The 25,687-nt window shown below is 40.5% G+C and overlaps 1 protein-coding gene and 1 long non-coding RNA gene across 4 annotated transcripts in view; one reads left to right on the top strand and one right to left on the bottom strand.

Moving 5' to 3' along the window:
• Positions 1-6,261, bottom strand: part of LOC114678321 (uncharacterized) — an 84,071-nt gene extending 77,810 nt beyond the window's left edge. Inside the window, exons 1-3 of the long non-coding RNA XR_003729665.2 lie at positions 5,978-6,261; positions 4,000-4,180; positions 3,860-3,910 (exon numbers count right to left, since the gene is read on the bottom strand). This is a non-coding gene — a long non-coding RNA (uncharacterized LOC114678321). The remainder of the gene's footprint in view (positions 1-3,859; positions 3,911-3,999; positions 4,181-5,977) is intronic.
• Positions 4,486-25,687, top strand: part of PARM1 (prostate androgen-regulated mucin-like protein 1) — a 110,109-nt gene continuing 88,907 nt past the window's right edge. The window contains exons 1-2 of one of the 3 annotated variants that reach the window (XM_028848067.2): positions 4,519-4,773; positions 25,140-25,207. Coding sequence is in view for 1 of the 3 variants with exons in the window: in NM_001266923.1 (NP_001253852.1) it covers positions 4,731-4,773 (43 nt within the window). In the remaining 2 variants the exon portion in view is untranslated. 3 annotated transcript variants of the gene reach the window in all.

Here is a 25,687-nt window from a genome sequence, read left to right as displayed (position 1 = left end):
CCCCACAATCCCCTTTCTCGAGTATATGCTTTTCACTTCGCAATAAATCTCCTACTGTCACTATTTTCTGACTCATCCTTGAATTCCTTCTTGCAATGGTGTCAAGAGCCTGAACACTGGTATCGCCTTGGCCTTAGACATCCAACTTCCATAAAAGGGAAAGAATACATTTATGTTGTTTAAGCCACCTAGTTGGCGATGTTCTGTTATGGCAGCCCTAGCAGACTGATACAGAAACAAAGGAATAGAGGTGCCAAATAATTAATTAGAATCACTCAGTTAGTAGATGACAGAGGGGATTAGGACCCAACCTCTAACCACTGCAGCTCTCTCAGCCAAGTTATTCTCTCACTTAAGCCAAGAGACCAGATGAAACCATCTCATGATATCAAGAATCCAGAAATAATACTTCTATATTATCTAAAATTATAAAGTATAATATATTCAGGATGTAAAAATCTAAGTCAGCCAAGAGTAATTTTTTTTGGTAAAATATTAAAAGTCCACAACACTAAAAATTCATTTTATCAATGATCAAAAAAGAGTCAAAGTCAGTAAAAGGTAGATTTATCTGAAACTTTATCCCAGTGGAGTATTATGAAAGAACTAAGAATTCTACTAAGAAAAAAATGACTTTTGCTGTAAGTCAATGGGTTACATGCAAATTCCATCCCTGACCGCACTGAGGAGTACTAGTTCCCCTGCTATTATATCTCATTGCATCCCTTAGTTTCCTTCAAAGTTTTATTCTGTATAAGTATTTCTCAGTTTCTTACTTTGTAAAATTTGGATAATAATAGTATTTGGGGGGAGAAAAGATAAGTTTTCTCTCTATCCTTTATGAGTTCTAAGCTGGGATCCCCTATAACAAAAGACAGATTAACAACAACAACAAAAATCCCACAAGTTTATTAACATGTATATTTCATATATATATATATGAGATAGGGAATTAGTAATTTTCAAAGAGGTGGCTTTGAATTCAAACTTAAATATCATCTTCAGCTGAAACAAAGAAAGAGGAGTATCGGGGTAGGGGTGCAGTTATGAGGAAGTGACCAGGTAAAGCATGGTAAACAAAGGTAAAGTTTGTTATGCAGATTTAAGTCAGTGCCCTCTCCATTAATAAGAGTTTCTAGTAATTTAGTGCCATCCTTTTCTTCCTAGTACTCAGAGGAAGACATTCTTACAAATGAATATTCCCTTTATAGATTTAAATTCACCCTACAAAAAGGTAATTCCACTCTATTCTCAGAGTTGCTCCTATAGCTGCTGTTTCTCAAACAAATACTTACACCAAAAAGACATATTTTGAAGTGGCATATTCTGGTCTTCTACAGTATCTATCTCACAAAGTCAGAGTGTACAAATTTAAACACATGACTGTACATAAAATGCTTGGAACAATTAACAAATTTTCATTATTATTATTATTGTGGCATTTAATATAATGCTATTGCATATGTCTTTGTGATTATTCATTCAATGTTTAACTCCCCACTACTAGAAAGTAAGTTTCCTGGTGCAGAGACAATTAGCCCCTGTGGCACACATCACAGTGTTCCCTGCTATAGAGTTCTCGTCTCTATCCGAGCACACAAAAATAACATGCTTTCTTGCTTTCCTGAAGTTGGGCATGACCATTGACTTGCTTTAACCCATAAAATATGAACAGAAGTGTCACTTTTAGATGGGAGATTTGAATACTTAATTCTCCACTTCTCTCTTCCCCTAACTCAGTGGATGTGAAACTGTTAGCGGTGGAAGCTATCCAAGTCACTGGTGGGGAATCAGTACAGGTCTGCAGCAACCTCAATTCTTGCCTCGGAAGAAAAAATACAATTGAGAGGCATAAGGCAGAAAAAGAGACTGAGGCAAGTTTCAGAGCAAGAGTGGAAGTTAATTAAAAAGCTTTAGAGCAGCAAGGAAGGAAGTACAGTTGGAAGAGGCCCAAGCGGGCATCTTGGAGGTCAAGTGCCCCATTTGACCTTGGACTTAAGAGTTTTACATGCTGGCCTACTTCTGGCATCTTGCATTCCTTTAATGCCCCCAGAAAGTCATATCCCAGTTAAACTCCACCATTTTGCATCTTAATGCACATACTTGAGTTCAGTTGCCCAACTCCTGAGATCTTATTGGAAGCTGCTGATTACCAGTTTCAGGTGTTCCCTATTTATGGGGAGATGGCCATTCCCTCGTGCCAGCTGTAACCAATTATTATTTTAGAGTGATAGTTAATAACTGCCTGGCCACCACATGATGGTTTCCTGATTTTCCTGGTGGGGTGTCGGGGGAGCTCTCTCCTGCCCCACTCATGCCTGGCTAGCTACCTATTGTAACAAAAGCAGGTTTCCATATGGTGGTACAACACTGAATCCTGAGGACAGCTACTCTGAGGAGTAACTTAGATCCATAGCAGATTTTGATGAGCAAGATATAAACCATTATTGCTTAAGCTTGGGAGACTTTGGGCTGGTTTATTACAGCAGCAAAACCTACACTACCCTGGCTATTACAACCATTATATTCCCATTGCCTAGCATAAGGGCTGGCATAAAATAAGTGATTAAATATGCTCTCATTAAATTAATAAATTAAAATTTTTAATCAGCAATTAAAATGAACTATTTTAATCAAATAAATTATTTCAACTCTATCCTGCATACAATAGAAAAGTGTTGGAAATTTTCACTGATTAGTGTGTAGGGGTCATGATTCTTTGAGAACCAAACCAGTATCTTAGATATCAAGGTTAGAGTTGCACATGCTTGGCACTCCGGAAAGACTCCTTAAAGTTTTGCTGAATTTCAATTGAATAAATTTTTCCTGTGAAGTGGTCTTCAGAAATCTTTATTTCTGCCATACAGTCACTTACTTAACCTGCCCTATTTAAAGCGGCCAGTGCCTGATAGAATGTCGCTACATAACTCCATCTGTGTGTGGTCCCTGCATCCATGACAACTAAAACCCAGATGCAGAAATTGTTCATAATCACATAGATTACCCTAGAAACCGGAAGTACCTTGAAGTCAAAAGCATTCAGAGAACGTGTTGAACAAATTGAATTTGCAGTTTATCTGGCCAGGGAGGACGGAGAGGGGATGGGCACTTGCATTGAGTATTTTTTGTTTCTCATGCCAACAGAAATTTACCAACACAAAGAGAAAAAAATGTGATCCAAATTTAATCTTGTTGTGGAAGTGTGAGCAAAATCTACAAGTGGTAGTGTGATAGAGTCAGGCAGAGGAATTGACCATAGATAAGGTGCTCAGGCCTCCTAGAGTCAGCTTCTGGTATGTGAGAAAGAAGTGAGAACAGAGCCCATGGCATATGAAGAAGATATCACAGAAAAAAGAAAGCTGTCTTCCACGCAAATAATTTCTTTACAAAGGCTTGTTAACTCCTGCAGTGCCCTAGCTCTGGTGACTAGGGGACCAACAGGTTCATTAATAACAGAATTGGGAGAGAACCTGCCATCTGCTTTGATCGAAGTGTGAGAATTAAGCAAGCCTAAAGTGTAGCAGGAGCAGGGAGGGAACTGAATGAAAGGTCAGTTCTAATCTGTAGGCTTTGGAGAAGCTTTGGGCTCTGGAGAGGGAGTAGAGTACAGAGGTTGAGCAGGGTGCCCGGGCAGGCATCTCATCACTACTTGCGAGTTGTTTGAACTCGGGCAAGTTAAACTTCTCTGTGCCTCCACTTCCTCCCCTGAAAACGAGGAAATAATCTCCAAGGATTGTTGTGAGAACTAAATGACTTGGTTGATTCTTGAACAGCCCGTTGTCCAGAGCCTAGCACATAGCAATCACTCAGGAAATGTCAGCCTTTGTTATTATGGGCCTAGTGCACAAACTATTCTTACCAGTTATGCGACCGAGAGAACACTGTCTTCTCCGTGCCTTCATTTTCTCACCTGTAAAATGGAATAATAATAATTCTTGGAAGGATTCATGAAACAACGCCTAGTAGGGTGTCTGGCTTAGTTATTCCACCATCAGTTACCTGACATTAGTATTTTCTTCTAGTAAGAAGCTGAATACAGCGGCAGACATGCCGGTTCAGGCCCCAGGAAACTCAGCCGGGTTGAATGTGGATGAGGGTTTACTATGTACATGCAGAAGTGTTTGGACAAATGAAGAAGGTCCTCATTCTTGGAACATGCGTCGGTTCTCCGAGGGAACACCTAAAATGACATAAGGTCACCTCTCTAAAGGCTGTAAGCTCATGTAAGAAAAGCTGAGCTAGATTCCCAAGGGCAGAGATGTGCTCACACTTCTTTGTATCCCTAGTTCCCAGCACAGTGCAAGGTGCTGCAAACATTTACCGAACCCAGGGTCTCGCGTCCTGACTGTCCAGCAGAGGCCGCTCTGGGCCGGGGCTCTCGGGACCTGAGGGCTGAGAGATGGAAGGCCAGGGGGTGGCCCTGTCATTGCCGCGGGGCCCGGGTGGGAGGGGTTTGGCAGCGGCAGGCGCGGCGGCGGCGGCGGAGGCGGCCCCGGGCTCGGGCGGCTGGGATGGAGCAGAAGCGCGCGGAGCACTGGAGGGCACGCAGCTGACGGAGCCGGGCTGCGTTCGCCTCGTCTGCCTCGCGCCTTCCACTGTAGCTGTCCGCGCCTCCCGGCTCCCACCGCAGCCCACCCGGCAGAGGAGTCACTACCGGCGCCCAGTGCGCTCTGTCAGTCCGCAAACTCCCTGCCGCCCGCTCCGGGCTTGGCACCAAACACCAGGCTACCATGGTCTGCAAGACTCTCTTCGCTCTTTGCATCTTAACGTCAGGTAATTGGCGCCATCCTCCCGGAAGGGCAGGTCGCGGGGTGGGCCCCAGTGGCGAGCGCGGGGTCGGGGCTGAAGCTAGGAGACCCGGCAGCTAGTCGCCGCGCGCCGGCGCCTCGAGTGGTGCGAGTCTCCGGGTTGAGTGCGCAGGTGTGTGCGCACTTAGATTTGAGGTGATGTGCGCCTTTGGCCGTCCCGAACCGTGCAGAGGGAGGGGACGATGGGGTCCTTCCTGCCGCAGCCCGCGCCCGCACCCGCTCAAACTCCAGCTTTGTGGAACAGGTGGCTGGCTGAGCTGCACGTTCGAGCCCAGGGTGGGCAACACGGACTGCGCCTCAAGGCTTCTCTTTCTTCACCAGGGTTTCGGAGCGCACTCTGCCAGAGTACGGGACCAGACTTCCTGTTGCGGTTCGGCACTGGAAGGGATGAAAAAACCGGGGAAGTGGGGGTGGGAGGTTCGCATCTGGGAAGGCTTCAGCAGCGGCTGCGCGCCTGGCGGGGCAGGTTTGCTTTCTGGAGTCTTGGCGGTCTCTGATCTCCGGCGTCCATTCCTAGTTACGCTTAGGATGATGTGGCACTAACAGCAGCGGCCCGGCCTTGGTCAGGCTCGCAGTCGTCACTGGGGGTTGCAAGGCTACCTTCTGCCCCAGAGCTCCCCAAAAACGTATCTCATGGAAGAAGCTATTAACTTAGCTAAACTAGCATCCTCTCCCCTCCCCCTGCACCACCTCTGAAAGGCTTCCTAGGAGCCACTCTCGGGTTTCGAGACCACAGACGGCAGCGACCTCTGGCAGCGGGGATGGGGAAAAGGGGAGCCAGACGACTGAGCTTGGCTTGGCGGGGACCGGGGAAAGATTCAGAAAGACGCTTTGAATCTGGAGTTCAGGTACCCATTTTTTCCAGAAAATGTCTCCCGCAAAGGGACAACTGGCTGTGGATATGGTGCTGGTGGAAAAGGTAGCCCGACTGCGCGGCCACTGGCATTTTCAGTTAAATGTGAACCAAAGTCACATAGCGCAAACCGATTCTACTCATGCTTGAGTCTGTATTTCCTCCCTCTGAGTTCGTCGGGTTCCTGCAATTGTGGACACGAGTCGTCGCAATCCCTTGAAAAGAAGCTAGAGGTTTCCTGGCAGCTCACAATGGGTAATGCAGTTATAAGGAAAAGTTTCCCAATTTGAAACTATAGCGTATTTTCTCTACTTACTGAACGTCCGTCTGAGAAAACCTCTTTCGCGCTGGTATCTCGGCACGGTTTGGAGACGAGTCCGCGGACAGTTCCCGAACCACTGGGCTTTGGCTGCCCAGCCTCGGGCTGGGCTCAGAGAGCCTGGGTCAGGCAGGTGTAATAGGCAGCGGAGCTCCTGGCTGGCTGCCGGTGGTAATTCCCGTAATCCTCAAAGCAGGAGATGCTTACGTAATGACACGGAAGGTACCTTTACTTCTCCTCACTCAAAATTCTTTTCTTGAGGTTAAGAAACCCTTGAGTGAGTCAGTAGAGGGGTTCGTTTGCTAATTTGATTTAGTGGTTTGTCTTATTTATTTAATCATTTCCTTTTTTGAACAGCTCTGGCAGTTGTCAAAACCGGGATTAACCCGAACAAGCACTGTATTGTAGCTTCCCCACCCCCACCCCCAAGACGCTTTTTTTTTCTTTTCTTTTTTTTCTCTTTGTTTTTTTTTTTTGTTTTTTTTTTGTTTTTTTTTGTTTTTTTTGGTTCAGCGTTACAGTTTAGTTTAACTCCGCTATTGCGGGAGGAATATCACCCTTGACCCACCACCAGAGTGAGGACTGGTGGGCCAGGGACCGGCTGAGCACCACACCTACCCCCATGCACTAATTAGGATCAGATTCCAGATGGTCACAGCCTTCCAGCTGTGAGGCTCGAGACTCGGGAAGACATACTGCCTCATTTCCCTAGTTATGTTTCGATGTGCATATCCCAAGCGGACAATGATGAAGCTAATGGACGCTGCATTCCCGCTGAAGTTTGTGCCTCTGAAGGAATCTCTTTAAGACATCAGTTTGTTGTTAGAGCTACTTTGCAATAAATTTCATGAAAAAAAATGAAAATTGGCATAAATACCTCATGAGATTCTTTGCACCTTAATTTTAAGGTGTTTTCAGAATGTAAAATATAATTTTTAAAGAAAAAAATAGACGTGCTGGTAAAGAAGAAAGAGATGAGGACTCTTGAAGTGAAAGTGGCACATGTGTTTTGGGGGCTTATCCCAGAACTCCCTAGCAAACCTCTAGTTAGTTTCACCAGGCCTTATTTCTTTTCTGTTTCCTTCTCTTTTTCCCCTTCTAGCCATAGGCTTCAAAAATATTTCTGTAAAATTCTTAAGGTGATACTTTCTTGAGCCAGGAAAAGCGTTACACAGGGGCTTATTTTTTGGCTCAACAAATCCTCTCAAAATATACATAATATTTCCTCCAGCACATATAATGGACACTTGCAAATATGTGTGCATTGTCAACAAGCCAGCAAGGGTAGATCTCCACATTTATTCACTCGGGTATATATAAACATATTTATATATTTATGGAGAAAGGGCCTAGCTCTGTCACCCAGACTGGAGTGCAATGGCGCGATTCCAGCTCCACTGCAACCTTGGCCTCCCCATCCTCTCACCTCAAGCTTCCGAGTAGCTGGGACTACAGGTTCACACCACCATAAACAGCTTTTTTTTTTTTTTTTATTTTTTGGTAGATATGAGGGGTATTCCTATGTTGCCCAGGTTGGTCTTGATCTCCTGAACGTAAGTGATCCTCCCACCTTGGTCTCCCAAAGTACGGAGATTACAGATGTGAACCACTGTGCCCAGCCTCATTTGTATTTCTAAAAGGAGAGAGAAATCTTAGATGGTCTTCAGTTCTCTCAAGGTTGATTATAGTAGAAAACTAGCATGTCTATTGTATAAACCATTATCAAACACTTCTTATGCCAGTATAAGGCATATTGCAGTACTGATTCCAGATTAAAATACAAACCAGAGCCTCCAGCGTTTGTCCCCAAAACCAAGAAGGGAACGAGAATGGCAGGCCCCTGGTAGCTTCCACCTTTATCCCTCTCCTGCTCCCCATCTGGATTCTCTTCCTTTGTTCTTGCCACCATGGTTGTTACATTCAAGATTTTCATGGCCCTATTTATTTAAAAACTCCCTCAGTGAAGTATGAGATATATTAGAACTTTCAAAGGCATTTTCTGAATACTCAAGAAGGACAAAAAGGAAAGACACTAGGTAAGAGAGGCACAAACCTCTTGGTCCTATTTCTCCTGCACTGGATCTGCTCTGTTTGCCCCTGTTTCCTCTCAGGACCTTCCCCCCATTACCCAGCCACCCTGCGCAGACATATTGGTCCCTTGGTGATTAAGACGTAGATCACCAGAGAGCTAGATTCCCAGTCTGCCACACAGCTAGGGATCCTATTTGTGTTCTGGTTCTGGTAGGTACCTCTTCTCCAGGTAACTAACACCTAGAATGTCCTTATCCTTGAAGGAAGACTGACTTCAGCCTGCACATTTATGACTCTGTACTTGATATATGTCAGCTTAGTAGCCTTAACACACATACATTAAAATGCACAAAATTGTGCACACATTTAAAGGAACAGGAAGGTTGATTATGGTTTGTTGGGGGTGGTTGTGAAGAGTCACTTGCATTCCTTAGCCTGAGAAACTCCTATTCCCCTGAAATCTTTGGTCACAGTCAAAGATGTGACATTTCCTTCACATGAAAACTGACCTGAGAAGGTGCATGAACACTCTTTGTTGTTCTCTTTGTTGTTAACGGATGCATTTACAGAGGTAGTGTTTCAAGATGGTAGGTGCGTAGATTCTGCAGCTAGATTGCCTAGGTAAAAATCTAAGCTTTACTACTTACTAATTGTGTGATTGAGGGCAAGTACATTAACCACTCTGCATTTTCTTATGTACAAAATTTGGAGAATAAAAAATTGGAGTTATTGAAAGTGTTCAATAACTGAATATACCTATAGGTATACAGTGCTGGAGACATAGCAAATGCTCAATACGTGTTAGCTGTTGTTGTTGCTATTATTCTTATTAATGAAGTGTACTATATTCTGCACTAATTAGGTCATTCTCTCCAAAAGCAGAGTTTATATGTTTGTACTTGGACTATGTAAATCAAAGATCTCAACTAATATTCCAGTGCAGTGCCAGCTGTTCCAGCAAACCAATGTGCAAATTAAGAAAATATTCAGCTGAGCCTACAAATGCCTAATTTGAAAAGGTTAATAATGTGCCAACTCAGATTTAGCACAAGAGTCCAAAAAATTCTCAGTAACAAATAGATGTAAAGTCTCATCAAGGACTTTTATTTCTTCCATAGAAACGTTTGCAAACTGGTGTGTTTCAAAAACTCAACTCAGCTAAACCTCAAAGGTCAGTTCCCCAGAGCTGCAAACTTGAGATAATTCAGATTAACAACTTAGGAAAAGACAGGTCATTTTGTCCGAATGCTCCAAAACAAGGGCAATCATCAATAATTTCCACATCTCTAATTTAACTTCAGCATTTGACCCCAGTCTAATTGTGCTTGGGTTTTTATGAGAAAAACATTGGCCAAATATTATACTGTTTAAGCAGACTTTCTTAAGCAGTAATTTACCCTAAGGGGGTTATAGCACCCCACCGGAAGCAATGGACAACAACATTTTTTAAGTGTTTTCAAAACGAATTTGACTGTCTTAAATCTAAATGAAGGAATCCTGCAATAGCAGTTAAGACTGTTTGCTTCCAAAAGAAGTATCTATCACTAAAATTGGGCACATTAGTTTAGAAATCAAACTTATTTGTCTTGTTCATAAGATATCAAGTGAAGCAGTTTCTTGGAAAAATTCATGTTTTATGTAGAAGACATGGTAATTCTGAGAAGAGGTGGGCAGATAGTGAATGTCTGCTTTATCCAATGTTTGCTTTTTACTTAGACATACAGAGCTAATAGGTTGTCATCTAGTTAATGTGCAAGCCGGGCAACTATTCAGTAAGACTGATTTGTGTATGTAGTTCATGACATTTATTTTTTTAGTTACAGCTTAAATTATTTAAATGACAGGGTTGATGTAACATTGTATTTTCTGATGTGTGAATCTTTAAATGTTCCTCACAACCCTTTACACCAGCATAACCAATTTCTTTCACCTGTTTTAACATGGCTTATAGATGTTGGGAACTTTGCCATTGGGTAAGTAATAGAAATCATTAAAATGAAATAGACAGTTATAGAATTCATCTCATCTGTGCTTTTCATTGGTACAGGATGGTATAGTGTCAATTGAAAATAGTCTTAATTTTCCTTTGGTTAGTATTGCCGAATTTAGCAAATAAAAAACAAAGGTTGTCCGGTCAAATTTGAATGTAAAATGAACAGTGAATTCTTTTTTTTTTTTTTTTTGAGAGGGAGTCTGGCTCTGTCGCCCAGGCTGGAGTGCAGTGGCCGGATCTCAGCTCACTGCAAGCTCCGCCTCCCGGGTTTACGCCATTCTCCTGCCTCAGCCTCCCGAGTAGCTGGGACTACAGGCGCCCGCCACCTCGCCCGGCTAGTTTTTTTTGTATTTTTTAGTAGAGATGGGTTTTCACCGTGTTAGCCAGGATGGTCTTGATCTCCTGACCTCGTGATCCGCCCGTCTCGGCCTCCCAAAGTGCTGGGATTACAGGCTTGAGCCACCGCGCCCGGCATGAACAGTGAATTCTAAGTACGTTCCATGCAATATTTGGGACGTACTTAGACCAAATCTTTCTTTGTTGTTTATCTTAAATTCAAATTCAACTGGTTGTCTTGTGTTTTAACTGCCAACCATACTTTTGGCCTTTCATCTGCAGTTCATTTATGCAGAGACTTTGATACAGGATTAGCTTTATTTTGAAGGCTGCCTCATGGGGCTTTAGTTACCCTGCACCATTTCATTAGAAATAATCTGTTCATGGGAAAACATGGAGATTTAGGAGAAGCTCTCTGGGTTAGCAACTATATGGATTAGGATTTAGAGGCAGCACTCACGCCAATGAGATATTTTGATTCTGATTATATATCCATTAACTGTGTATTTCTGAACATTGATGGGATTTATATGGCCTCCCTAAACAACTTTAACCCCTTTTGACTCTTCCTTTATATAAAAAAGTATATTTTTAATGGTAGCAATGGTCTTGCTCTTGGGGCTGGGACTCGAAGCCTTCCGGACTCTAACTGGCATTTAATTTAAAAGGAAAGTTATGATTAAAACTGAAAACTTTGAATTTCATTGCTGTCTTTTGTGCCAGGATCTTAAGAAATCTCACAAATATTAATTATATAAGGTTTACATAATCCCTGCTGGGTAAGTCTCTTGGTATCACTTGGAAGCTGTGGCTATATAGAGCCTGAAGCAACATATTAGATAGAATTTTAAGACAGATGTTTAAAAAAATCCTTTGATCAATTGAACTGTGGTGGATATTTGTACCTTTTATACCTAAGGCAAAAATCTGTGAATACCTTACTGTTAAGTGGAAAAAATATTAAGATAAATGACCAGGTGTGATATTTAGAAAACATGTCTATTCAATACAAAATAAGGTGAGTGGTGGAATACACCTTTGATGATAACATCTTCCACTTACATTTCAAATTCCAACATTTGATTTTCTTTTCAATGAACAAGGAAATAAGGACCTGGGAACTTCAGTGCAGGTGTTGAACATGAAAGGAATTAGATGACAGAGGGTTTTGTTTATTTGTTTTTTTGTTGTTGTTGTTTTGGCCATGGTTATAAACTTGGAGCTACCATTCAGACTTCCTAGAGGTTAGAACACCTTATATTTCCTAATACGAAGTTAACAAAATACACTTTACCTTTTACGTTGTGATATTTTTACCAGGGGTAGTATACAAGCATAACTTCATTACTTACAGAGTTCATTCACCCACTATTGTATCCATAATGGATAGTTATTGGTCCTCTATCCTTTATGACATGGTTTTAGTTTTGTTGGAAAAGCTTTTGTGATCTGTCTTAGTTGGTCCAGGCCACTATAACAAAACACCATAACAGGGAGGCTTATAAACAATATTTATTTCTTACAGTTCTAGAGACTGGGAAGTCCAAGATCAGGGCATCTGCAGGTTCTGTGTCTGGAGGGGGCTATCTTTCTGGTTCATTAGCTGTGTCCTCCTCATGTGGTGGAAGGGGTAAGGCAGCCCTCTGGGGCCTCTTTTATAAGGCACCATCCTCATGGTCTAATCACTTCCTAAAGTCTCCACCTCCTAATACCATCTTTACCTTGGAGACTAGGATTTCAACATATGAATTTTTTCAGAATGCAAATATTGAAGCCATAGCATGATCCCACAGATAGACAGCAGATAGATACCATAACTAACTAGTGTTGACCATTATTTGATTGTTAGAACACTCCATACTGTAGGACTCTTGCTTTGTACTGTAATTGGATTCTTCAGGAAGAACAGTAACAATTATTGTAAAGGTTAAAGGCGGTCTGTTTATTTAGTATGTTAGTTACAATGCACTGACTATATGTATTTAGGACGATGTTTAAGATCCCAGTCATTCTATTAAGTTAATGTAATGTGTCATATTAGGAGAGGATTTCAGTGTATCTCAGAATTACAACATGAGGTGACCTCACTGCCACTTGTTCATCAGAGGGTCCTAAAGAAAATCTGGTGGATTGAAGATGTCTTTCTTGGCCTTGAAAAGAGGCAAGTTATTGGTAGATCACACACTCTACTGATCATGGGAATTCTTGCTATTAATGAGCATTGCTGCCTGAAAGGCAACATCAAGACATATACTTTTACCACATTCAACTAGTGGGGAACCCTGGATGTTTTATCTTAAAAATTACAATGTTGATGGAAATGACATTCAGGAGGAGAGCCCAGATAGTCTCCTTTTTGGAGACCTATTCAGATAGGTCAGACCAGAAGAAAAAATATTCATCATTTACATGATAGGAAATGTTGCTGGGGGCAGGAAGTGTGATATCAAATTACGTGCAGAAACATGGTAAGAAATGCGCAGTAGGAAGGGGCAGTGGCTGTTTCAGAATTTCTGCACAGATTACGGAGGAGAAGTTGGGGGCATAATGTTTCATGAGACCAAGAAAACATCAAATGGCTGAATCAGGGGAGGAGGAGGATTAAAATTATTTTGGAGTACTAAGTCTGAAACCAACACTAGATGCTACTTCTAGATATGAAAAATTCATTTGATTTCATTTTTAAAGGAATAAGGGATACCTCTTCAAATTTATATGAATATAATATTTGTTTTAGTATGCCTCCTTAGTTCTGTGAAAAGTTACAAAGTGAGCCTTTCAGATGAAATGATGTGTTAGACTTTATGGTGGGTAATTAAGGTAACTTTGGCATCATGAAAGGGAGTGAAGAATAAGAAAATGCCCTGTGATGTAAAGATAAAAGCAGCTACACGGTTTGACTCAGTTAAGGAGGGCAAAGTGGTCTAGGGTTGCCTACCTCCAGGTATCCTTCCTAGAACTGCTCTTCAAAAACAAACTGATTATGAGAAGACTCTCCTTTAGATGCTCATATGAAGAGAAACATAGCCCTGATATTTATCAGGTGATGAAGGGATTTGTGTTATTTTATATGAGAAGCAATATGGTGTGGTAACAGAGGCTTTAGAGTAAGATAGACCAGCAAGCAATGCCAACTCTGTGCTCTCAGTTTCCTTCCTTGTAGGGTTATGACAATAGACATAGAGTGCCATGGGAGTAGACATTCAACCAGTCTCTATCGAGTATGTACACCAACAGGAAAAGGATTTATTTTATTTTACTTCATTTGCTTTCTCTGTCTCCCACTACGAGATTGTAAAGTGCATGAGAACAGAAATGATGGTGGTTTTTTTTTCCGCTGTTGTATCCCCAGCATGTAGAACAGAGCAAGAAACATAATGTGTGCTTTATAAATTTTCATTCAGTTAATTTTTAGTTGAAAATCGACATGTACTAAACCCTGTCCAAGGCTCTGGATATACATTAATGAACAATGACAAAACTGCCCTCAGGGAATTTACATTCTTTGAGGATGATAAATTTTGACTTAGTCAAAAGGAAATCAGTAGTTGAATATCTAATAGTCATCTCAAACTCAACATGTCCAAAACTGAGCTCCTAGACTTTCTTCCCCTAAGGGGCTTACCTAAAGCCTTCTCCATATCAGTGAATGGAAATGCCACCTTTCTAGCTGCTCAGACTGAAAATCATGAGTCATCCTTGAGTCCTCTTTTTCTCTCAACACTCCTCATCCCAACCTTCAAGAAAGTCTGTCTGCTCTTGTTTTAAAATATGTACAGAATCCAACCACGTTTTGCCACCTCAGTTTCTCCCACTCTGGTTCAAGCTACTACTATCTTTCTCTAAGAGCACTGCAGTGGCCTCCTCTCAGATCTACTTGCTTTCACCCCTCCCCTCTCAGGTCTGTTTTCTGCATAGCATAGCAACAGCGAATTCATTGGAACTATGTCAGTCACTGCTCTGTTCAGAGTCCTGTAATGGCTCCTCATTGTTTTTAGAGTAAAAGCCAAAACCCTTAGAGTGACCGTCAAGACCTCCATGAGCTGGGGCTTCGTTGGTTCTTGAATCGGATCTTCTACACTCTTCTTTGCTCACTCTGCACCAGCCACAGGACCACCTAGTAGCACATAGTAGCCAAGTCCTCTGTCTGGAATGTACTTTCTCCAGATACCCACATGACTAATTCCCTCACTTCCTTAAAACTTTTGTCAAATGTCACCTTCTCAATGAGACTTAACCCTGACCGACCTCTTAAAATTGTAGTCTGTTCCACTTGCCAACACCATATTCCTGGTGCCCCTTATCTGACTCTTGCCTCTACTTTTTCTTTAAAGTCTATCGCCCTCCAACCCTCCTTATGCCTCACTAAAACATAGCTCTAGGAGGACAGAGATTTTTGTCCCTCTTGTTTGCTATGGTATCCCACTGTGTTAGAACACTGTGTGGGCACATGAGGATACTAAAAATCTATTTGTTGAATTGGATGATTAAAATACATTTCTGAGGGCTGGCAAAATGAAGACTTAATTCAGATTTTGCCTTAAATGACCCAAAAATGAGACATTGGCAAACTTGCTTACTATCAGGTGCTTATGTCTAGTGCTTCCAAAAAGCTTTAAAAAAAAATGAGTCAGGCCTTTAGTCTTCATTGAGGATTACAGAAGCTAAACTTTGAAAATCAGCTATTTTTGAGCTATACACACACAAAATTCTTCTTCTTAAAATGTAAGCTTTCTTTGGTGCCATAGACATCATTTAAAAATAGCTGAAACTTTATAAACTCCCTGGACAATTAAGAAAATGTCACCTTTGAGCTCAGCTAGGGAAGATAAAGATACCTTCACCATTTGAGCATTTTTGAGAATTCCAAATAACTAAAAATAACCTGGTGATGAAAAGTGATTTGAGTCTAAGGGAAGCACAATTGAAAGTTACCCAGTTAAGTCTGAGAAATTTAAGTAAATTAAGATGATGAGTGGTAAAGTTATAAGTTAGTCACTAATAAGCTCAAGAACAGAATGGGAGCTTTGTTGACCTTAGAGACCCTGTGCTACCGTCTTTGGTTATTCTGAAATATGAATTGTGTTTTATACTAAGCAATGGATAGAAGGGATGCAGAAGTCTTGCCTCAAATAAAACCTGTACCTTAGCCGAGGTTGGAGAAGGAAGCACTTGTCATCTACCCAGCAGGGCTGACACCTCTTGATGTGGCTGGTGTTAAAGTCCCCAAGGTTGGCATATCCCCCAGCTTCATCATGAAACAGATCCTCATGGTACACACTGACTTACTCAAAATAAGAATGTTTAATTATTTTTTGGCTGACAAAAAAGAATACGAGCTTAAAAAATAACATGCTTGCCTTGCAGCCTTAGTAATCATGGTAAAATTTAAGATTATATCAACTCGAAGAGCAACCTATAAACAAACCAAAGAAGAGGATGGCACTCTGTGTTTATTTAAAATATTTGCTATGCTTGTTCCATGATATGTCCATTTTTCCATTCTTGAGAAGGGCAGGCTCTCAGCCATCTTGATGTCAGCAGCCCTGACTGTAAACACAGGTGTGTTGCCAGAGAGTAGCTCTGACCTGTGCTGGAGGCCCAGCAGGGAGCTGTGTCTGGTCTTGTGCTTGTGGCGCTGGAGGACAGGTGACCATGGCCCCACCTCTTCTCCCATGGGAGTCACCATGTTCTCCGAGTGAAATGAAAAGCAGGGCCTAATTTCTCACCAGAAGGAAAAGAATTGCACATCAGCAAGAGCAGGCAGGCTTTCAATGCCTCCAATCTCAAAGACAAGTGTGGCTGCTCAGGAAGTGAAAATGGTTCCATCACTGAGAATAGAGTTTCAGATTGGAGGAGTAACAGAAAAGAGGAAAGTGTGGTTTTTGAGATTCAGAAATTTACAGCCAAGATTTTGGTTAAAAAAAAATTAATGTCATAAGAAACAGCTGTCTCTTGTTTTATAACGGTTTTTTAAAGCCACATTACACAGAAATAGATAAGAACGTGTCTGTCACCTACCCATACCTGATTCAAAGTCCTGTTTGTTTGCCTGTTTGGGTTAAGAACTGTTTTTAATAAAAATAAGTTAGAAACAATGTAAATGTCTAACAATAATGTGCTGGTTAGATCAACCAACATAAATTCAACATTCATACTGGGCAATATTAGGCAACTGCTTAGAATAATGAAATGGTCCATGATGTACTGACATGCAAAAATGAATTTAATATATTGACATAATATATTGTAGCTTTATATTTCGCAGTACATTGGAAAAGCAAACTACAAAATTAAATGTGCATTGTGTGTGCCTGTGGAGAAAGAGTTTAGAAGGATACAGTGGTATCTGATAAGTGAAACTTGGGTCACTTTTACTTTCTCTCCCTCTCTCTTTCATTCCCTGAACTTTCAAAAAACAGTTTGTACTCCCTTTACAATTTTAAAAGTAGAGATATTATGAATATTGTTAATCCGTCTTTAGCAACAGTTAATGTGGTTATAGTGACTGCTAGATGGCTATTTTGATGTTTAAAATCTTGATTCAAAATTCATTCTACTGGAGCCCTCAAAAATAAGATTTTAGAGAAGCAAATAACCTCAAAAACGTTTACCGGGCATCACTGATGTAATGGTCAGAGAAGGTTCTGGGAAGGAATTGACTTAAAGAAATATCCCATTTTCTAAAACCAGATGCTGCGTAAGTCATTGATCAGGATAACCATCTTGCATAGTATTTTAAGGGACTCTGTCCTAACTGATCAGTATTTAATATACTTTGTTAGTTTTTCAGGTCTCCTCTCTTCATCATATATGGGAGCAATTTCTTAAAACATTATTCTGAGCTCTTCTAAAATGAAAGTGGCCAATACAGATACCAAAAAAGAAAAACAGGCCGGGCGCGGTGGCTCAAGCCTGTAATCCCAGCACTTTGGGAGGCCGAGACCGGTGGATCACGAGGTCAGGAGATCGAGACCATCCTGGCTAACATGGTGAAACCCCATCTCTACTAAAAAATACAAAAATAAACTAGCCGGGCGAGGTGGCGGACGCCTGTAGTCCCAGCTACTCGGCAGGCTGAGGCAGGAGAATGGCGTAAACCCAGGAGGCGGAGCTTGCAGTGAGCTGAGATCCAGCCACTGCACTCCAGCCTGGGTGACAGAGCAAGACTCTGTCTCAAAAAAAAAAAAAAAAAAAAGAAAAAGGAAAAACAGCCCTCAGAAGAATATACAATTTAATTTTCCTTTGGCAACGTTAAATTTGTTATATAATCTTTTCAATAAAATAATCGATAAAATGTGGTGTAGGCAAATTACGCTGGAGGATACATTATTAATACCCTATGACATTATCAGAGAGCAGCACAGGTGTGACTGGGGAGAGAGCCGGAGCAGAACTGACTGGAAGTTTTAGGGGTGATCTAGGCCAACCTCTCACATTATAGATAAAACTAGATATTCGGGAGTGTCACATTTTAAAATTTTTAGTTTTGCTAGGTATCACACATTGTGCTACATTCATTTCATCTGCCACTTCATCTAATCCTCTCAGCACCCTAGAAAGTAGGTTATTCCCATTTTGCCGTTCAGGTCACTGAGGTTCAGAAGTCAAGTAATGAGCCACAGATCACACAGTAGATAAGTAACAGAACTGGACTGGACGTTGAACCCAGGTCTCTACTTTTTACCCACCTCTGCCCCATTCGCTTGAACTACCAAATCAGTTGCTAAATTCTCTTGCATAAATGTAGCCTCCAGAATTTTTGCCAACTCTGCTTCTCTTCCCCATCCCCACAGCCTTGTTTGAGAGCCTTATCATCTCTTATCAGTAACTCCTAAACGGTCACCCCTTTTCCTCCCACAGTCTCTTGCCAGTCTTGGGATTCATTTAGGCCATGCCAAATTGCCTGCTCTTTTCCAAAGGAAGAGGATAATCTTATAGGTGCTCAGATTATGGTTTGTAAATTTTATTTCCGCTAAAAAGAATGAAGGCTCCTTGGAGAAGTGGCTAATTCCAGGTCTGGGTTAGGAAATACGTAAGATGAATCTGGAATATCTTGTTAGACCAGATAGTAAACATATTCTCAAAGAATACTAGGATCCTGTCAGAAGGACTCAAAACCACTTAATGAGGCACCAGCTGGCCAAAGGTGGGACAATTAGATTATTGATGATGATTATAATTGTAATAGATTGAAACACATTAAATACATTTAAACTCGTAAGTTCACAATAATACCAAAAACAAAACAATAATAATACAAAATTCATTGACCTTCATTGGAGAATGCTAATAAGCAACACATTATTTTGAATACATAATAGATGACTAGAAAAAAAAATCAAGTATTTTATTGATTTATTTATCTAAGCCTGCCTTTATTTTATGAAGTGTACCATTGAGTGACCAAATATTAGATGATGGGATAATTTTCTCTATAGGATTATTCCAGCTAATAAATGAAGAAGGCATGAAAAAAATAGAATATCACCATATTGTATGACCTACTGAGTTAGTGGGTTTGGGTACTAATCATCAGTGACTGCCACCACCATGGAGTATGATGCTCTCAGGTACTACATCTCCTAATGGAGGAATGCACCATCCCCTATGAAGCAGTCTTGCCAAATTGAAAGAAACCTACATCTGATCAAGCTTCTACTTCCAACAATAAAGTCACAGGAAATACAGAGGACTGGGGAAGATGTTAAATCACACTGTGGGGATGATATCAGCAAACTCCAGACTGTGGAAAACTCTATGGGAAAAATAACCAAGTTTCTTCAATAAATAAATTGCAAGGAAAAAAAAAAGAGATTGAGAGAAAGATTGACAGAGATAGGAGGAATTTATAGTCAAGAAAGAGACTTAAGAGACATAGTAGCCAATCACAATTATGAACCTATTTGGATCCTGAATCAAACCAAAAAAATGATGATATTTATGAGACAATTGTGAATTTGAACACTGACTAGATATATGATAACATCAAGGTATTAATATTTTCAATATGATAATATAACCCTTATGTTTTCAACAACTCTTATCTTTTAGAGATACATACTATTTTGTTTACAGAAGAAATGCTATGATGCTTGGAATTTACTTCAAAATAATATGGGAGTGGGAATATTATAGGAAAAATGACTGTGAGTTAATAATTGCTGAAACTGACTGAAAGGAACATGGGGATTCATTATACTCTTCTCTCCTACTTTGCAGATGATTACGTTCTTCCATTATAAGAAGTTTTGAAACAAGTCCTCTAGACCCCCTAATTGCTTGCAAAACAAGTCCACAGTGTTTAGCAAGTGACTTGGGATCTGAACTAGAGGTGGAACAAAACAAGGGAGGTGCCTCTTATCATGATGTGAAAGGCCAGAGAAGCAGAGGTCATTCTTGTTTGGAAAGTCTTCCCCAAGAAGACTGCTGGACACTTTCAGGCCTCTCTGCCTTTGCTCATGCCATTTCCTCATTCTAGAATGCCACAGTCCTCCATTCTCTGCCAACCAAAAGTCTCTTCATTTTTCAGGCTCAAATTTTTCCCTGTGTTCTTCACATGTCAGCCCTACTAGTCTTTCAGCTTTTAGAGAACAGAGATCATGTCTCAGCTTCATGTCCCTTCCTCCCAGGTATGAGCACATATGTGGTAAGTGCTCTGTGCTTGTCAAATTGAACTGCAGAAACTGAGGCTCAAAATGTGGACTCCAAGGTCTCACAGCTAGTTAGTGAAAGAACTTAACTAAAAATCTCATGTAAATGTTAGTCCCTTGACTTCAGGACCTCCAAAGACTCTTCATGCTTGTTCACCAGCATTCCTTTCCTTGGGAGTTAAGATTTAAAGGCTTTATGATCTCTGAGAGAAGTAACACATTAACTTAGAGTAGTTGAAAGTTATTATCCATTACCATGTACTGGCGTGTAGAAAAAAGGAAGGCCCTGGGTGAGTGGCCTATAAGACAAATACATCTTATAGGGAAGAAGGAAGTAGCCTGGAACCTGCAACCACTTGGATCAGAAATTGCACAGTGAGAGGCATGGTGAATGCACTGGACATCAAAAAGACACAGAGGAAACACGGGAGAGATGACAGGTTCCAGGAGATCCAGCTGGCCGGTTTCCTGTGATTACACGTCAGCAAATGGAATTTGAAAGGGCATTATAGGCCAGGCGCCATGGCTCATGCTTGTAATCCCAGCATTTGGGGAGGCTAAGGTGGGCGGATCACAAGGTCAGAAGTTCGAGACCAGCCTGGCCAACATAGTGAAACCCTGTCTCTACTAAAAATACAAAAAGTTAGCCAGGCATGGTGGCAGGTGCCTGTAATCCCAGCTACTTGGGAGGCTGAGGCAGGAGAATTGCTTGAACCCAGGAGGTGGAGGTTGCAGTGACCCAAGATCATGCCACTGCACTCCAGCCTGGGAGACAGAGCGAGACCTTGTCAAAAAGAAAGAGAGAGAGAAAGAGAGAGAGAGAGGAAGAAGAAGAGGAATAAGGAGGAGGAGGAGGAAGAGGAGGAGGAGGAGTGGAAGGAAGGAAGGAAGGAAGGAAGGAAGGAAGGAAGGAAGGAAGGAGAAAGCAAAGGCATTATAATACATGTGTCATGGTGGTTTGCTGCATCCATCAACCCGTCATCTACATTAGGTATTTCTTCTAATGCTATCCCTCCGCTAGTCCCCCACTCCCTGACAGGCCCCAATGTGTGATGTTCCCCTGCCTGTGTCCATGTGTTCTCATTGTTCAACTCCCACTTATGAGTGAGAAAATGCGGTGTTTGGTTTACTGTTCTGGTGTTAGTTTGCTGAGGATGATGGCTTCCAGCTTCCTCCATGTCCCTGCAAAAGGACATGAACTCATCCTTTTTTAAGGCTGCATAGTATTCCATGGTGTATATGTGCCACATTTTCTTTATTCAGTCTGTCATGGATGGGCATTTGGGTTGATTCCAAGTCTTTGCTATTGTGAATAGTGCTGTAATAAACATACATGTGCATGTGTCTTTATAGTAGAATAAGTTATAATCCTCTGGCTATATACCCAGTAATGGGCTTTCTGGGTCAAATGGTATTTCCAGTTCTAGATCCTTGAGGAATTGCCACACTGTCTTCCACAATAGTTGAACTAATTTACACTCCCACCAACAGTGTAAAAGCATTCCTGTTTTTCCATATCCTCTCCAGCATCTGTTGTTTCCTGACTTTTTAATGATCGCCATTCTAACTGGCATGAGTTGGTATCTAATTGTGGTTTTGATTTGCATTTCTCCAATGACCAGTAATGATGAGCTTATTTTCATATGTTTGTTGGCCACATAAATGTCTTCTTTTGAGCAGTATCTGTTCATATCCTTTGGCCACTTTTTAATGGGGTTGTTTGTTTTTTTTCTTGTAAATTTGTTTAAGTTCCTTGTAGTTTCTGGATATTAGTCCTTTGTCAGATGGATAGATTGCAAAAATTTTCTCCAATTCTGTAAGTTGCCTGTTCAGTCTGATGATAGTTTCTTTTGCTGTGCAGAAGCTCTTTTGTTTAATTAGATCCAGTTAGTCAATTTTGGCTTTTGTTGCCATTGCTTTTGGTGTTTTAGCCATGAAGTCTTTGCCCATGCCTATGTCCTGAATGGTACTGCCTGGGTTTTCTTCTAGGGTTTATATGGTTGTAGGTCTTACATTTAAGTCTTTAATCCATCTTGAGTTAATTTTTGTGTAAGGTGTAAGGAAGGGGTCCAGTTTCAGTTTTCTACATATGGCTGGCCAGTTTTCCCAACACCATTAAAAGTATCTTCTCAGTTCTGTGTAAGTATTACTGGATATGGGAACATAAGAAGTTACAAGAATCTTTCACTAAAAAATATAGAAAATGTGACCTTCTAGGACAGTGGTTTTCTGTTCGCCAATGTGAAAAGTGTGTGTTTATGTGTGTGCGTATGCAAAATGTGTATATGCATATATTCATGAGTGAGATATATGTTTTCCTCTTTCCTTACCTGCTTCATTCCTTACTAAAGTAATTAGAAGTCTTTAAAAGGAGACCAAATAGCATTGAAATAATTTCTTAAGAGAAAATTAATATTCAATAGATTAATACATTTTCTGGAGCATCTAAAATTCACTTTCCCTCCCCACAAAAATAAGATAGTCTATATATTGAAGACCCATAATCATATACATCCATTTCTTCTGATTAGTAACTACAATGTTTATTAGGTAAGCAGGGACATTTGTTTGGCTCTGTAGCTACCTATTTCATGTTCTTTTGGAATCACAGCTTTCCTTACATGTCATAGTGAAAATCAATATTTGAAACTTCTTCCTCTGTAAAAAAATGTAATTTCCCTTATAGGAGATTTAACTACTTAAATAGTTCTGCTTATATAGGCAAGAGAAATATTCTAAGAAAAAATGAGAGGTCTGCTGTCTAAAGCCTTTATTGATGAGAGTTATTATTTAAGGAATAAAAAAAATTAAAGCTCTGATGCTGCAAACAAAGCTCCTTGATGAGAACTGAGTTCATGCTGAGATAAAAAGTTACAAAGCAAGAGAACAGCCTCATTATATTTTTAAAATTCCAGGGAAAATCATTGTTTTGCTAAAGCAATGTGGCAAGACAGCCTGGGACCCAACATTGGTGCCCAGGAGGGTAGGAGTAAAGAGCTTTAGAAGCTTTGAATCTTTTTCTAAAACAATTAAGATTAAAGGACTTAATCAGGAAATCTGAGGTTATGTAAGAGGTGAACAGGTCAACCAGCTCATATATCTGGTTTGGGGCACATGCTTTGGATGACCAAACTTTTCCATGGAAGATTGTACTTTATGATAATTCTTCCAGAATGAAAGAACTGACAAGAAACATTAAAGTTTGAAAAGCGATCCCCACCACCACTGACATCTGAGAACATCCTGGCCTCTCCAGAGACATCTGACTGAGGGAAACAGGTGAGCCAGCTTGGGCTCCAACCCCAGGAAGAGGAAGGGAAGTGGGTCACGCCTGGTGAAGTGGCCTGTCTCTCTTGGCAAGTCAAGCTGAGTGATTTGGAGACTACAGACTTTATCTTGGCTGGCCTGGCCACCTCACAACCTCCTCTCCAAAGGTGACATGTACTGCAGCTTAAGACATTACACGGCACCTGAAGCAAAAACTAAGAGTAGATATGGAATAAATCTTCTAAAGCTGTAAGGCTTGATATCCACAGTAAATTATTCTTAAGTTAGTGAGAAGAGAAAATTCACTATTTCAGCAAGAACTACCCAGGAAGAACCAAAAGCCTTCTGAGATGGTGTGTTCAGGGACAGGAATTTAGGGAATAGACCCAATTTTTCTTTTACTTAATCAATGTTGGGTTTTGGTGTTTCTAGGAGGGCACAGAAAACTTGAACTGGAGAAGCAAGGTTCATTGGCATGTGGCCGTTGATACTTCACTAAGTCTTTACTAGTAAAAATGATGACATTTATCTTCCTTCTTAAGCCATGTCTATTCTGTTCCAATTTTACCAAGAATGACACCTAGGATTTGAAAGTGTGCTTGTGTTCTTTGCTGAGCACTTACTGCAAGGTTTCTAGCAATGTAAACTTGACCTGTGTTTGACTCACAATGCCCAACAAAAAAATACTGCTGTTTTGAAATTATAGAGATAGCAAAGTGTAGCTTGAATCTTGCTGTACACTCAGTGATTCTACCTGCTCGTTTTCTTTTCACTTATGATGCTGATGGCCTATTCTAGCATCGTGCTGCATCATGTTAAGAAAACACCAATCAATCCTGCACCTGTGGGAGAGCAATTTCTGCTGGTTTCAATGACAGTGGAAAAGTAATAGGTCTCAAATCCTATCTGCAATGAGAATGTTGGCCCTCTTCACCAAGGCTTCTAAATGTGCAAATTATATTGTTTATGCATTTTCTTGATCTTATTGTTATAAAACTGCATTTTTCTTAGCATCAGACTTCAGTAACACTTGATTTTTCTTTTTAATGAGGAATTTGGCAGAACCTAGGCAATTATCTGGGAGCTGTGTAAATTCAGGAAACCTGATTAACAGATCATAATTCACCTAGGAATTTAGGCTTAATCCATGGTGGATAAAGTTTCTTTCTAAAAGTGTTTGGCAACTTGGCTTTAAAAGGAGCACTAGATTAATTCAGTCTGTGCTTTCTTGCCGTACGACATCATTTCAAGATACAAATTCCATTTATATTGTTGAAAATGTATAAGATATGCGTAAGTTTATTTTGATTTAACAGGGAGGATAAATGAAATGTTCTGCTAATGAACATATTCCAAATAACTAAGCTTACTCTATATAATGTAGGCTGCAGATTTTGAAAAATGAAAAAAAAAACTCATTAAAGCTATATTTAGCAGTGGTAAGGTCACTGATAAGCTCCATACCTCCAGTTATCATCTGTTAAATAAGGGGATGAAATGAGATGATCATTAGTGTCTGCTCTTCTTTATGATCTGAAACGGATTCTTAACCTGAGGTCTATCTAAACATAAATGAACCACAAATGAGCAACAGAAAGCCCACAAAACACCCGAAATTGTATAAAACATTATGTGTATGTACTTATTTGCATTTTTTCTTGGATGATCCATAAATTTTATCCAAGACCTGAACTTTGTGCCCCTAGTAAGTTTAAGAATATCTAACATTCATTCTGTGATTAACTTAACTGTTAAGTGATGTAGCCTTTCTTTGAAAATTCATAAGGCTTCTCAGGATATTCTAGTATTGGCTTTAGTTTTTTGTGGCCATAGCTTCCATCACGTAGATGACTCTTGCATAAATTCATCTCACCCTCAGATCACCCTTGAAGAAAGACATTGTCCTCTCAAGTTACAGATGAAGAAATGGAGGGGCAGAATGTTCAGGTATGTCAGTAAACATAGGAGTCAGTTATAGATGTTTTGGTTTCCTGGTCTGGTGCTTTTCCCATTACAGTCCATTATGTAGAGTATCATAAAACTTACATTTTAATGCACAAAGCTCAGTATTTTGGAAGCTACTTATGTATGCAAAGGTCTCCAAAGTTTAGACCTCAAAAAGAAAAAAAACTAATTCAAAAGAAATCAGACTAGTAGCAAGTATGAATTTTAATTTAAAAATGGAAAATACCAGCTGAACATACAGTTCTTCAGTTTCTGCTCTCTAAATTCTGATTTTAAAAATTTATATAACACAATGTGATTTCTTTTACAGAGCTTTCAGGTGGAACACTCAGTCATCAAAAGCTCTTGGTAGTCAGCTAATGTCCCCATTATAGAGATGACAAAAGTCAAGACTCATAGAATTGAGGTGACATGTACAAAGTCAGAGAGAAAAGTGCAGACCTAGAACTTGATGCTGATCTC

The sequence above is a fragment of the Macaca mulatta genome, chromosome 5 (genome assembly GCF_049350105.2).
Source record: "Macaca mulatta isolate MMU2019108-1 chromosome 5, T2T-MMU8v2.0, whole genome shotgun sequence".
NCBI classification, from domain to species: domain Eukaryota; kingdom Metazoa; phylum Chordata; class Mammalia; order Primates; family Cercopithecidae; genus Macaca; species Macaca mulatta.
This window is presented reverse-complemented; position numbering and strand designations above follow the sequence as displayed.